The sequence below is a fragment of the Passer domesticus genome, chromosome 18 (assembly GCF_036417665.1).
Source record: "Passer domesticus isolate bPasDom1 chromosome 18, bPasDom1.hap1, whole genome shotgun sequence".
NCBI classification, from domain to species: Eukaryota; Metazoa; Chordata; class Aves; order Passeriformes; family Passeridae; genus Passer; species Passer domesticus.
The window spans coordinates 5,331,009-5,346,698 of record NC_087491.1 but is presented as its reverse complement, the minus strand read 5'-3'; the positions used below and the strand labels follow the sequence as shown (position 1 = coordinate 5,346,698).

At 44.3% G+C, this 15,690-nt stretch overlaps 1 protein-coding gene across 3 annotated transcripts in view; it reads right to left on the bottom strand.

The window, feature by feature from the left end:
- PAPPA (pappalysin 1) overlaps nucleotides 1–15,690 on the bottom strand; it is a 179,858-nt gene that overhangs the window by 96,197 nt on the left and 67,971 nt on the right. For all 3 annotated transcript variants that reach the window (XM_064393828.1, XM_064393829.1, XM_064393830.1), the window contains exon 7: nucleotides 10,679–11,186. In XM_064393828.1, the coding sequence (XP_064249898.1) occupies nucleotides 10,679–11,186 (508 nt within the window). The remainder of the gene's footprint in view (nucleotides 1–10,678; nucleotides 11,187–15,690) is intronic.

Here is a 15,690-nt window from a genome sequence, read left to right as displayed (position 1 = left end):
CTGCTTCCAGTTTAAAACACAGTAGCATATTGAATAAAAAAACAAAGTTTACAGCCAAGGCCTTAAAGATAGTTATTTAAAAAAAAACAAAAAAAACAAAAAAAAAAAAAAAAACAAAAACCAAAAAACAAAAAACCAAAAAAGAAACAATGTCAAGAGATAATTTTCTCCTCTCATGTTTAACAACAACAACAATATGAATTTTTAAGGCAGCTGATATAAACGGACAATCTCACTGAGATTAGGTTACAAATCCTGGGATAAAGTAAATCCTCAAGGCCCTGGGCCTCACATGGGTGTTTGCACTAGACAGGCAATTTCATGGCAGCACACAGGTTAAGTGTCAGAGCACCTGGTTGCTATTAGAAGCAGGGAATGGAGGAAGGAAAAAAAATCTGTTGTGTTTTCTTCTTCACTTCTTCACTCAGACCCTGAGCGAGATGGGAGCCCTTCTCAGCATGAGGCTCAGATGTGGCCACTGCAGGAGGGGAGGCTGGTGTGGTTTAGCTGAGGAAGAAAAGACTGGGGACATGAAATGCGGAAAACCCTAACTCCATCTGGCAGAAGCCAGCAGCTCTCCATTGATTTTGAGGGAATGATGCCAATATCCTCCACCTGAGCACAGTGCTCGGTGTCCCAGTGCAGCAGAGAGAAAACAGTAACACAGCCAGCAGGCAGGCTGGGACAGGACAACAGCTGTCAAGGCCATCACTGTCACTGATGAAGCTCTGCCTGTTGCATCATGCCTCTCTGTGAGCACTGCCTGGTTCCTGACACCCTGAACCACGTCCCGGCTGTGACGCGGTGTCTGTCTAACAGCGCCAGCCTGGTTCCACTCAGTGCAGGAGAAGTGCCTGATGCACACCCTGCCCACCACACCCTGGGAGGCAACTTTTTTATCACTAAAAAGGAGCCAACTTTTGCATCATGCCTCAACTTTTGGATCACCATTGGGACTGGGAGCACTTCAGCTGCTGCCCTCAGCCCTGTGTCAGTCCATTGGGTTTGGGCAGAAATCTCTTCCCAGTTTAGGGTGGTCAGCTTGGCAGAATAATATTCTTCACCTTCTCTGAATCCAGACCTGACTTCTTGGATTTCTTTTCAACAGGCCTGATTTTCAGTACTCAATACCCCCCTGTTTCCCTGTAATCCCACCAAAATGGTGAACAGAGCCATGGGAGCAACACTCACAGTGTCTGATCCGGAGGCTCCTGGAGCCAATGGAAGTTATTTTGTGCATTTTCAGTAGAGCTTAGATTGGGCCCCCAAGTGAACACAGATGTTTGCAGTGTTCTCTGGTTTCACATCCACCATCCCACCTCACCAAGACCTATTTTGGGGGTTCCAGGCAGGAGGGCTGTGGCCATCCTCCTCTTTGGGAGGAGGGAGGGATAATAGACAGGGATGAGCTGTCACACCAAGAGCAGAGTAGAGCACAGACATGGGTGAGGAGATGAGGCAACTCTTCCAGAGGAACATTTTGTCATTTCCCTCCTCAGGGGTTCTGTGTTTTGCCGTAAGCCACTGCAGATTATGAGAAATCCTACTGGCTGGTCTCCAGTGGGATCTCTAATGGTTTAATAACTGAACATTACTGAACATACTTCCACTAGCCTCTTCCTAAAATCCCATCATGAGCTAATTTCCTCTATTGTCATTACATCTGCAACTGGTCTTACAGTTTAAAAAAATGCTGTACCACTGTGAATAAATGGTCTGGTTTACTGCACTGAGCTTTCAGGGACTGATAATTTGGGGTATCAAATTCCAGGCGCCGTCTCTGAGGTACAATTTGAAAAGAAGAAGGAGCTTTCTTTCCACCTTGCTCTTCCTATTGCAGAAGCGCCAGGAATATGCTGGAATTGGGATATCAGCACAGAGATGCCCAATGCCACCATTCGTTTAAGGAGATCCTGACCAAAAAGACTGAGAGAAGTTTGGGTGAAACAATCACAAGATGGGTGCCTTGGGCCTGCAGCAGGATCAGCAAGCTGTACACCAGGCAGTGGTAGATCTAAAATAATGGAATTCCAGAATTTGGATTTGAAGGGACCTTAAAACTCATCTGATTTCAACCCTTCTGCAGGACCAGATTTCCCTGTCCAACATAGCCTAGACACAGTCTTGTCTTGTGTGGCACCAGCTCCCAAGATACAAAGGACAGCACAGATATTTCAGTCTAACTGCAGCATTCTTTCCAAATCCTTGCCTGCTTGAGTGTAGATTCAAATTTAACAGAGACTTGGAATGCCTTTCCTAGGAAAATATATTAAAATAAAATGCCCAGGAAACGATCAGGCCAATAGTTCAGCAAAAGTAGCTGAGAAAAGCTGTATTGGCTGACTGATATAAAGGTAGGTAACACATTTCTGCTACTTCTGCGGTATTTGAGGCTCACTCCAAGTTTTACAAGAGAGTTATTTTTAAATTGTTGCATAACACATGTCTGTCCAATATTTATTTCCTCAATCAAGCAAAGAAAATGCATTTGTTATTCCTGGGAGATTTCTGGTGCTTCTTATCTTATTTAGAGCCCAAAATAAAGATGCACACAAGAAGCCAAACATCAGAGAGAAGTTATTATCCATGAGATAATGCACAGCCTAATTTACCACATATCTGAGACTGTTTCACCTGCAATAAATTATTTTACCCAGCAGGAAAAGTCCTGTTTGACCTTCTATTTTTTTTTTTTCCTGCAGCTGAAAACTCTGCTACTACTTCTAGGTCATGAGTTCAAATTCCACCCTGGCTGGGAGTGATTAAATATATCAATTTCTAATAGTATCTATTTGGATAATAATAGGACAGCTGTTAATGTTCAGTTTTTTAGGGACACTTGCACATGGCTAAGTTGTAGTCTACAGGCTGATCTCTCTACAGCCTCTAAGTACAGCCCAAGAGGTACTTTGGAGATGGGAATCCAATGTAGCAGCAGTCCTTGGGGAGTCCCTAGCTGGAACAGAGTTGATCCCAAAGCCAAGTGTCACTCCCCAGATGGGGCAGTCCCTCTCTCCTGAAATAATTTATTTAGGAGTGGTGGCTGTGGGGCATTTAGAGCAATCCCATCCTTCAGAAATAGACCCAGCCTGAAAAAATTCCTCTGGGATGCCTTGTCTTGGGATCACAAAACCATAAAGATATCAACCCGCCCTTACTACCTTTATTCTTGCATCATGTGCAGCCGAGCCAGAACAGGAGCTACGGATTCTGTCAAGTGCCAGCTTTAGTTACAGCGTTACATAAGAAACCGCAACAGCAAGGAACCACAAATCTATCACTACAGCTGGCACCAAACGGCCTCTCTGCACAGGCTTAGCGGAAAAGCTGCCTCCTGAATGGGCAAAGAGTGTCAAATTGTTCTTTCTCCTCTGCAGGGCAGGGTTAAGGCAATTTGGCAGAGGGTGGTAAGGGAAAAAATTGCTTTATCTGCTCTGTGTGTGAGGTCAGGAAGTACGTTTTCTTCTTTTGCAGAGATAACCTGGCACCTTTAATGAAGAAAGCAGGGAAGAAGGAAAGCCATCAGAATGTGGCTTCCAGCTGTCAAATCACATCAGCCAAGTGGAGATGCATCACCCCTGAGAGCAGCAGCACCACTGGCCCCCAACACTTCACTGGGAGCTCTTTGGATGGAGACACTCTGTGTATTTCCTCTGTGAAACACCCAGCACACCACTGGCAGTTATAAATAATAACAACCACTACCACGGGATTTAACAGCACGGCACGTGAAGGAGAGAGGCAGGAACAGGAGGTGGAATAGAAGCAGTTTTCATCTTTTTCCTCTTTGTGGCTCACTGAGCCCTCAGTGCAGAGCAGGGCTGTGTTCCCCTACCTGGCACAGGGAGCAGCATCAGTCACCCCTGTGCCTCCCTGTCCAGACCCGTGCAAGCCACAGGTGAGGCCCCACTGCTGGGAAAGGAAAGAATTTCCCCAAGGGGTGTTGGCAGTGCAGTTGCTACTGCGTGGAGGAGTCTCCTTCCCACAGCACGTCACCTCTGCTAGGGACAGGTGAACCCATGAGCAGTTTTCTGATGCTGGGAGGGAAGGTGTGGGACAGGCAGTTGTCCCGTATTGTTCTGCTCTTGCATCATGGGGGATTTCCACATTCATTAAGCAGGAACAGCAATCTATACTGGCTGCATGAGGAAGGAGCTGATGACACAGCCAAGGCCAGGTATGGCCTCAGGGCAGCACAGGGACAATGCCAGCCCCTTGCTGAGCACCAGGACTGATACAGTGTCCTACACCAGCTGCATATCAACCATCATAACTTTGCCAACACTGACCACAGGCAGCTCCAACACACCCAAAACTCTTTACTGACAAGGTTTTTGTGCAGTGACAGCACGGCCACTATTCCTGCTGGGAATAATGAAACATTTACTTCTTAACAAAAGGAGTTTCGATGAAGAACTAGGCAAGTTCTTCAACCTGACCCTGGAAATTACAGGGGTAGGAGAAACCTGGTGGGACAGAAAGGTGTTTGCTTCTTGGGAAAGCTCAAAATAGCTTTGTCCATGGAAAGCTGATGATAGGGAAGCTCTTAGAAATTAGCAAGAAAGTGTGAATAAGAGTAAATCTGTTCATGCCGAAGCTTGGTAAAAGTGTTTCTACTGGAGAGGAGCTGTAAAATGTCATATGGATATAGCCAGGGATCTCTAACCTATTACTAAAGAAAAATAATATGGAGAATTGTGCAATTTTGAGAAAGAAACCTCCTAGTTGGAACTAGTGAAAAATGCTTTCAATAACAGCAGTTCCCTGGTAGTGTGTGATGTGAGAATGGGCATTAAATAGTCAGTGACTCAACAACAGACACATTGTTTTCATTTACATCTAGTAGCAGCAATAGGCTGGATATAAAGATAAGTTTGAATGAAAATTGAATTTTTTCATTCAGTTAAAAAAAATCATGAACCCAAAAGTTCCAGTATTCAGAGACATACACAATTGGTAAATAGGCTCAATGCAGAGAAGGATGGAGGTATAATGCAGAAATGAATAACTTACGGGTTTGGATATCTTGAAATGGTCCATATGTTGGTATAAGATAATATTACACATGTTAGGACCAGGAAAGTCTGCATAAACTGGAAAATTTTTATTGTAAGTGACAGGGGAAAAGAGCAGTTAATTGGAAAGCCAGGCTGGACGGAGGTCTGAGCAACCTGGTCTAGTGAAAGGTATTCTGAACATGGCAGGGGTTGGAATGAGGTGATCTTCAAGGTCCCTTTCAATACAAACCCTCCCATGTTTCTGTGGATTCTATGATTTATTCAATTGTAAGACAACTATGAACCATCAGGGGGATGAAAAAGCATAGGAGGCTCTTGCACATATCAAGGCAAGGCCTTTCCAGGGTAGCTGGGTAAGTGTTGATGCACAAGGACAGCTGGAATGCCATCTACAATTCTAAAGCCAGCTGAGAATCCAGATGTGTAGCACACCAGTATCTCATGGACAACCTTGCAGATAAATCTGGGCATTCAAAGTGTTTTCTTAATATTTTAGTCCTATCTTAGATAATCCCCAGTATTTCCTGGCATATTGAGAGAGGTTTGGCATAATAACTGTGGAGGTGGGATGAGCAGAAGATGGGTGATAATATGGGCTTCAGCTTTTGGTGTAAGGGAAAAAACCACCCAGTGATCTGTATCTTGTTTGGGTGGAAATATGGCGTTAATTATCTTCATGACAGATAGATTTGGCAATTCATTTTAGTTGCTTTAGATCATACATTCCTCTGGCTGGTAGACCTTCAGGAAAAAAAAGAGAAATAGATCTTTGAGGTGAAGGAAGGAATGCCATAATAAGGACAGATGCCACTGTGAAGTTTTGGTGTTACATTCTGCAGGGACTTAGGTTTGGATATCATCAGTGTGATAGTCATAATCTCCCAGTCCCATTCAGCTGGGCCAGGGTCAGGTAAATGCACTCTTCTTCTTCATTTCAGGGGCTGAAAGGCACACCAATAAGTGACTGTAAGGAAATTACAGGGGTAAGAGAAACCTGGTGGGATAGAAAGGTATTTACTTCTTAAGAAAGCTCAAAATAGATTTGTCAATGGAAAAAGAAAATCTTTTGTCTTGCTCATTATGGACAGCTACTGCTGATTCTCCAGCCTCTCTGCTTGTTCATATTTGTAGGACCCTTCAGACTAAAGAGTCACTTTCCATTTGTCTCAATTTTTCCTCATCTGGGATTTCTGACGAGTCACTGACATATGCCCCTTCCAACTGGGGACCAGTAACAAACAGTATATGAATCAATAAGGCAAATTTGGAAACAAATTATTGTGTTGGATGATGTAGAGGGCTAAAGCTTGTGAACTGCTAAGGACCCATGAGCAATGAAACCCTGAGGACCCACAAAGAATGCCACAGGAGCCCTCTAGCCATCTGCCATCCTGAGGGTGGCAATTTCTCTGTCGTTCTGCAAACACTCCAGGAAGCCAGAGTGAGATCTTAGTCCACCACCTTGAGGTGTTAAAACAGGCTTAAAGCCCAAGAAATGACATGGATTTTATAAGTTCAGCACTGAATTGAAGTCCTGATCCTAACAACATACTTTAAAATATTGCACTTACTTGAACAAGAACTGCTGTTTACACAGATGATGATCAGTCCCCTCCAACTATTATCAAGCAACAGAAAAGGTTTAGCCATAGAATGTCAGTACAAAATAGCCAAAATTGAGAAGAAAAACCTATTCCCTGTACAAGAAAATGCAAGCTTCTCTCTCAATGTTTCTTTTTTGAAGTCTGAATGCAGGATCTCTATGTGGCAGCTCAGTACCAAAGTTCTGGAAGGAATGGCTCAGAATAACATATCACAGGACTGCAAACTGGCTTCTCAGCGAAGCTCAATTCTGCAAACCCAAACTTTGTACCAGGGCTTCGTGCTGAGATTCTTTCTCAGGTTATTTCAGTCAATGCCTTTGTCTTGAAAAAACCCTACTGGTTAACATCACAAAGACAACCTGATCCAGTGCTGTCCACCACACTTTGAGGCTTCTTACAAAGTTTGTGGCAGAAAACTTGGGAAAATTTCCAACTCTGAAACTTTTTCAGTTAATCTGACGACTTTCCAAAACCAACCTCAGTGTCTCTTGGCTTGGACTGCCAGAGGAGAGCACGCAGGTCTTGTAAGTGTACTCAGCTCCTCACTGCTCACAAAGTGGGATACTGGGAGTGCCATGGGGAACATGGACTGCTCACCCCAGACTGCCCTGGGGGGACTGACACCATCCAGAGAGCTCTGGGCACTGCCTGCTCACTGAGCTCTTAAGAAAACAGCAATGATTACACTCCAACACAAAAATGGGAGCTTAAAAATCTCCAGTAAGGGCAAAAAGCCACTACCTCAATTGCCTTTGTGACCATGTCACACAGTATTTCTAGAGAACAGCCTCTGAGCGTGTGCACAACCCACACACTGGATTAAATTGTGAGCTGAGACTTTGAGACTTGCAGATGAGGCTCCTTCTTTATCAGTTGCTGTGGTGTGAAGACTCAGCATTTCTATGCTGCACCTGGCCTGACCTCTTTTCCCCCCCACTGATTTATTTAGGTTTCTTCTCTTCTCCTAGGAACTAACTCTCATTTTGTATCCCAGATACCAGCAATTCTGGCTGATCACACACAGTGGAATTGAGTGTATTTTGCCTAGTTTCTGTAAGGTCCAAGGATAAGGTCCTGAATAAGGTCCTGTCCCTCAGAAATGAATGTTTAAGCCTCAGCTTGAGCCAAGACTTGAGATTAAAATTCAGCTTGAGAACAGAAGGTCTGGCATTATTTTGCATTTCTTAATAAAATGTTTCCACTGTTCTAGTTATTTACTCTCCTCTGTGGAGCACCCAGTGCTGACTAGGCAAGGGCTATCCATTAAAGGTTGTCTCTCAGCTTAAAAGGAAGTTCCCTCTCTCTGACAGGAAGAAGGTAGAAGAAATTAATTTTTCTTTCAACATCGCCACACCTGGGGAAAGGATCTTGCTTACAGATAACAGTGCAAGCAAATATTTTCTTTGGGAGAAAAAGAGAAAGTAAAGATCAAGGTCAGAGGAGGCAAGAATAAAGATATGTGACTGCCTTCAAAATAGCCTTCCACAGAACATGTGGGGGTGTTGTTTTATTTAATATGGAAAACATGCAAGGGCACCAAGGAGGGGCAACTGGCTTGGGGCTCACAGGGAGATAAAGAGGCTGCAATGTCTGGATGCACAAATATGCTGAATTCCAGTGGTGCAGAATGAGGTAAACAGGCAGATGTGAACAGGGGAGAGAGACAGTATTTACCTCTATGCACATTCATAAGTAGGAGCATGGCCCAATGCCCCTGTCCCTGAATTCCCTTGTCCTTTCCTTCCTGCTTAGGGAGTGCAAAGACTCTGGCTAGTCTTTGCACAGGGTTCCAACGGAAATTCATAATGCTTTTGCCTCTACAGAAAACCACAACCCCATGCAAAGTTTCAAGGAGTTTGTTGTGTTTCAAGGAATGGTCCAGCAGCAGCCTCTGGATCTCCCCATCACCAGGGGATACAGAGCAGTGCTGTGCCTGGATGACATGATAAAAATTAATCTCACTTCTCAAAAGTTCAAACACATTCGGAAGTCTTGAATCACACAATCACAGACTGGTTTAAAGATCATCTCGCTCCAAACCCTCTGCCATGGGCAGGGACCCTTTCCATTATCCAAGACCACTCCAAGCCCTGTCCAACCTGGCCTTGGACACTTCCAGGGATCCAGGGGCAGCCACAGCTTCTCTGGACACCCTGTGCCAGGGCCTGCCCATCCTCATTCAGCCAAAACAGTCTCAAAGCCATCTATGATTGCTCAAGAATCTGCATATCTCTTCACCCAGTGACTAAAATTTCTCTTCCCAAGTGTCCTGCCAGAGCTCACTGGCAGGATTTTCCCTCTGGTCCCCGGTAAGACACAGAGGAAGTGAGCCCAGCTGGCCTGGAGGGTTTGGATGGGATTTGGTTGTGAGGTTGGCTGTGCCAGCTTCCAGGAGCATTCATTTCTGTCCACTGATCACAGGTGGAGCCCAGAAAGACTAAATTAAGTGTTCTGTCTGATTCTTAGTTGGCTGTGTAACTACCCGAGACATACAGACAGGGATAGTTCTGTTACCCAATGTGATTTAATCAATGGCCCTCAGCAAAACTGTCATTAATTCCTGGCTGAGTTAATTCTTAGAGCACTTCTCCACCTGAGCTATCTGTAAGCTTGAAGTGACCCACAAAATCATAACAAAAGACGTAGAAATAGAATTCAGAATACAAATTATGTTTTGGGTTTCTCTTTTTTCTTTCACATTGTGTTATGAAGTCAAAACTGGACCTGTTTCTGTGGGAACTTGTGCTAAGGTATGCAAATATTTCAAACCAAACCAGTCCCATTTTCCAGTGAGAGTGGGCTAGGTTTCAGGCAAAGATGCTTTCACAGCAAAATCTTGGGAAAATTCACTACTTTCCACATTTCCAATATGCCAATATCCATCTCATGCTAAGTGCCAGCAATTGTCTGAAAAAGGCTACAACCCAAGAAAGCACTTAAGCACATGCTTAACTTTCAGCACATGAGTAATCTTAGTGATGTCCTGCATTTTGTTTTTAGATTCACTATTGTTAGTTACCTTAATTTTTTAAATCTGTAGGGACAATTTGCATCTTCTGAGATGCATAATTGGGCCATGAAAAGGGATGGTAGCTCATGATTACTGAATTGTTAATTAATCATTTTTATTCTATTTAAATATGCTTTAGAAGACCGTAATGATGTATGCTTCCTTGATATTAGCTGTACTAATTAGATCATCTTTTCTAAATTAGAGTGCAGTTTTCTTAGCAGGTTTCCTTTTATCTGGTGTTCATTTTTCAAAAGAGCTTCATGTTGCTCCCACAGATGAGTGAATCATTTCCAGGGAATCATGTTATGCAAAAGATATTTTAGTTCCTGGCAAATGCTTACGGGTAGATCACGGATCTCCTTGAAATTAGTAAATATTTTGAACTTTCCTCAACAGTAATGCATCCTTTTACTAGATGACTGTAACTGTATCTGGGATGACACTCAGTTTCTACAACAAACTAGTGCATTTGCCATGTTTCTCATTTCAGAACAATCTCACACCAACACAATTGGTTTAGTGACCCATGAAAGCAGAAAATGGAAGTAGGTGAAACACATCTATACACTTGAACATGCATGTGTATTTCTTTACACACTTTCTTGAGCAGTTAATTGGTGCTCCAGCACTGAAAGCCCTGCTTTCTCCTTCTCCACCAAAAACATTATTTTCAAAAGATTGCCAAGGAAATGGTGAGCATGTTATTCCAGAGGTCCTCATTTAGGTTAGCCTGAACATTTAATTTATCATACCTTATGTAGACTGCATTATCCTTTCTAGTTAAAGAAAGTCTGAATGACACATCTCTGTACAGACAGCCCAGAAATTTCTCAAAAACTCTCAATGAAATCTCAGGTTATCTCATTTGGGTTTAATGCTCCTGGTTTCAGGGACAAACTATGCAGACATCCTGACTTGGTAATTCTTGGCATGTCTGTCTAATTCAGCACCTCAACAGTCACTTGTAGTGCTGGACATTAGAAGGGTGAGAAGAACAGGGCATTATTTTGATCTATCTAGCTGTCTGGAAAGCAGCTACTTACGTGTCCACAAATCTCCTACTGAGGTTTGAGATGACCACTGGAGATCCAGACTGGAAAGGGGGGTCCCGCACCACTTTGTACTGGATGGGTTTGCAGCCTGAGCACAGGGTGCTGTGGGGGACAGAGCTCAGCATGGCAGCGTCGATTTCCAGGTGCTCATCCAAGGTGTAGATCTGGATCCCATACACCTCCTCTCCCACTTGTCCCACATCCAGCTTTATGGTCAGTGGGATGTCACAGAAGACATTCTGTGGCCCGAGTGAAATGTTCTTCCCGCTGACGGTGAGCAGCTTGATGTCATTCACTGCTCCACTGGAGTCCCAGTCTGGGGAAACAAATGTCACCCAGATTGTGAGGGACTCTGGAGTCAGGGGGTAGCGAAATTCCAGCTGCAGGTAGCAGCCCTGGGGCTCGGGGCAGGCTGGGGGCACCGTGTGTTGGTTGACGGCCGAGTTGGGACTCCACGTCCTGACACTGGATTTACAGGGCTGCTCAACGTCAGGGTGCCCTGGGAAGGAAGAAGGAGGCAAAGAGAGGGCACAGAAGAAGTAGAAGTTAGAGAACATGAGTTTTCATTGGCATCAGTTTAAAGACAGACTGGTGGCAGGAGAACATATCTGTCCAGGAAACCAATTATTTACTTCATCAAAACAGGCAGGGCCAGCACGGGGAGGAGGAACAGAACACCAGTGTCTCCTGGCCAGGTGGGAGACACAAACCCAGTTTAAGTGCCCAGCTGAACTGGACACCACACAACAGACTCTGTGCCAGTGCAGCTGGGCCTGTATTTCCTATTTCTAGTGTTTTGCCCTGTGCCAAACAATGGTATTTTCTACTTCTTCCATTTGGTAATTTACCTGATAAACAGAGTCACTTTGCCTCCAGTTCACCTCCTACTTATTCCCTCGCCTCTCATTGAAAAATACAATTTTTTTCCCTTTAACAAAGACAAGAAAAGAGCCTTTGTTTGTTCCAAGAAGCAGTTTGTGCTGTTCAGGGGCAACTCCTGTGGCATTTACAGGTTGATCCAGCATGTTGTGCAAGGCCCCTTTTTTTGAGGCACATGGAGCACAGGTCTGAGCTGTCTCTTTGCTCTCATTGTGATGAAACAACAGGCACTTGTGCTTTTACTCTTCTCACCATTGGCTGTGTTCAACTACATGGGAGGTAGTACTAAAAAATAATGAAAGCCACAATGCTTGCTGGGTTCCCAAATACTATGGTAACATTACAACTTGGCGTGGAGTCATGGACTGCAAGATCCAGAGGGGTCAGACGGGTGGAACAGTTGGTAACAGAATCCAGTGAGAGCTATAAATTCCCTTTTCCTACCCAAATAATCACACAAAAAGGGAGGCAAGCATGACAGGGGGAAGGCAAAGTACAGAAAAGAAGATAAAGAAAGGTAATGAGAGGAGAGAAATGCAGAAGGCAGAGGGGAAAAAAAGGACAGCACAGTTGTTTGCAACTGAGGAAAAAGCAAGATAAACTATTGGGCATACATGGACAAACAGGACATCACTACTAATTTAAAGAGAAAAGGGCAACGTGTGAAGGTTATTCTGATTGTCAGTGATTCAATGAAGTGTTAGAAATGTGTCTCTTTTGTCAAGGATAAACAGCTCAGGGAATTCTCCTGTTCATACCAAATGAACCCAGATGCAGAATAGATTTCCTGGCAGCCTTCCTGCGATTCAACGTTATTGTCCTGCAGATGCCCAACTTTTCATGCTTCCCCTTCACCTCCCATATCCCAGAGCCCCTCTCTCCTCCTCACATGGCACAGAGCAGCGGGAATGCCACGAAGACCAGCATCTGGAGAGACCACAGCAGTGATACGTTTTGAAGAGAGCCAGAGGCCCATTTAACACGCTCGAGTTTCCCCCCTGGCAAGTGTGCGAGCCCTGTGGATAATCACTGTGAGCAGCAATACCCCATTCAGCTCACGTTATCTCACCCTCATTGCCAGCTGGGTGTGCTTGGCTGAGCCCTCTGACGACTTCCTCAGACCCACAGCAAACTCCTGACTGCAGCCCTAAGGTCTTTTTTAACTCCAGTATCTCAGAGGGCTTTTGGAAAGATGTGTGAATTTTACCACTGCCCTCTTGCAGAAAAGAAAATGGAGCTAATGGCTCACAGCCCAGTACATCCCCACCTGGGATCCTGCAAATTCACCTCTGTCAGTTCAAGGCTCAGTAAGACTTAAATTCCAAACAAACCTGCACGTTTTGGTAGATCAGTGTGCAATCTCTGGAGAGGCATGAATTGGACTCAGCCTCCAGGGAGCTCAGCACACAGAGCATTACCCCAAAACAGGTGGCAGATTTTAGTCATTCATAAACTAAAAACCTCAATGAAATTGAGATAAAGATACTCTTTCTTAAATATTATGAAACATTTAGACCCGGGTGAGAAAGATTCATTTAATTATGGAAGAGGACGAAAACCTTATTTCATATAACTGGACTTCTAGAGATAGGTAAATACTCTGAAAATTACAAATATTTTTATGTTAAAAGAAAAAGTATAGAAGCTATTCTTCCCTCCGCACTCGGATTTTGAAAATCCTTTGCCTTATGAGACAGATCAGACAGAGAACAGCATCTCATGCAACATCACGTCTTGCCTAACACAAAACAGGAATGTGAGGTTTGTGAGGAAGAGCCAAACCCCATGTCCTGGTTTGAGAGCAGGGTTGGAGTTAGGAGGGTGCCTTTCCCTGAAATGCTGTCCTACAGCCTGGTGTGTGGATCCTTCATTGTGCAGTTAAGTGCAGTCCCTGGGATGAATTCCCCAGCACAGGGACAGAGCCTCAGAGGCCATCTGACATCAGGAGTCTCTCAGAGTACCACCCCTTCTACAACTGCAACTCACCTGCCTTATTTCTTAGGTGGTCAAGATAAAGGAACAACCCAATTCTCCAGTGTCCAGCTGGGACTATTAAGATACAGAAGGAATTGCTCTTGAGGGAAATATTAGACCCAAGAAAAGGCTGAGCTCTAGAGCAGCACAAGGCAGCAGCAACATTTTTATAAAAAATCTCACACTTCTCTCAGTCAGCAGTGAGCCAGGCAGGAGGAACTGACTGATATATGCACATATTGCACAGCAAGCAAAGGTACCCACTGGGCTTGAGCCAAAATCACCTTTCTTACATAAAACCCCGCTTTGACAGAGTTATGGAGGTGCTGTAAGGTTTGTTGACCTAGCTGGTGCTGCTGGTGAGAATCCAGGTAGGCTAGAGCCTTCTGGCTCTACAGTGAAGATAAAGAGTAAATCAGAGCTGCCTGATCTCATGAGCCTTCTAACAACCTCCGCCAAGGAACAAGGAGCCCCTCGTTCAGGGGCCACAACTGGCTGAGAAAGAACCACAAGATGCCTCAGCCTTGATGTTGGATTCCACCATGCTCAGGAATGAGCAGGGAATTAGGAAGGACACTGCCCACAGCAGGGTTTTGCAATGGGCACAGCTCCCACATAGCCCAGACCACTGCTGGTGCAGCTGCCTGGGGTAGGAGACCTCAGGAAAAAGATCAGACCAACCAGAGCTGCTCCAGAGACAAGTGAGGAGTGTGGTTTTCTGCTCAGAAGCTGGATGAGTCCTACGGAACATTTTCAATGAGTGTCATCTCAGATTTTAAAACAAGTTAATTTTGGCGGTGCTTGTGCCTCTTTTGTCTTCATTTTCCATGGACATTCAAGCAGTGGAGATTTACACCCAAAAACACCTGCAGAAAGTGAATTTAAAGCTTGACGGCTTGAGTAGTCACAGATAGACAATTAAAGAAGCCAGACAATGATCTAACTTCTATTTGTAACTCAGAGCAAGTGCAAATAGGCAGAGGGTCTGAGTGTCAGGGAGTGTGGTAGTGGAGACAGAAAACCATGGAGCAACAAACACCATACACTTGGTATACTTTCTACCCTAAAGTGGCAACAACTCATTAATCCAGAGGACATGATTACCAAATTTCTGTTCCATAGAAGTGGCACAGGAGCAACTAAATGAGACAGATAAGGATCAGACTGCAGCCTTCATAGTTAAGAACATGCAGGCACACACAGCAAGAAGAGGAAATTAAATGCAAAATGCTGCTGAGTAATAAATCTTAGAGTAGCTTAGTTTCTCTAGGAATGATGCCTCTGGCAAGACGTGCAAGATCTAGAAGTTTTCAAATCAAAGCTCAGTGAAGAAATTTTAATGGAACTGCATATTTCAATGGAATACACAGTCCTTTCAAAATAAAAACACTTTGCAAAATTTGGTTTATTTGGCCAAAATTTTGTCCTGGAAGGGAAAATAGCAAGAAATTTTTAACACTATTGGAACATTGTGTTTTGACATTTTTGTGAGAAACCTTTTCACTTTTGCATCTTGAAACATTTCCATTTTGATATTCAAAGTTGCTTTTGCCCTAGATTCTATACTAAGGGTATATTTTCGACTGTCATAATTTAACCAAAGTCCATACGAGCTAAACAAAACATTTTGGCCGGCCTCAAACACTTTTTGTTTTTAATTTTCCTTCATGGAGAATTTCAAAAGTTTCAAGTTTTGTTCCAAATGAAAACAGGTTTCAAAGTCTTGCGATCCTTGGCTAAGTGGAAATTCCACCTTCTACCCTGAACTGCTTCTGCAAGTGATCCAAACTTTGCTAGTGCTGTTTACTGGGTGATCCAATCATCCTCAAACCCAGAGCGCAGCTTCCCAGGATGGAGCTTCCACCCACAGGCCAGGTGTGCTCTGAGCTGTGCCCAGCAGCCTTGGATGTCCTGAAACCATGGAATGGTTTGCTTTGGAAAAGACCTTAAAGTTCCACCCCTGCCATGGGCAGGGACATCTTCCACTATCCCAGGTTGCTCCAAGACCCATCCAACCTGTCCTTGGACACTTCCAGGAATGGGGAAGCCACAGCTGCTCTGGGCAACCTGTTCTAAATTTAGGGGGTGAGTCAGAGTGAAACACAACCTCTGCTGGGCTCCCACCCTGGGACACGTGTGTGTGGGGCAGA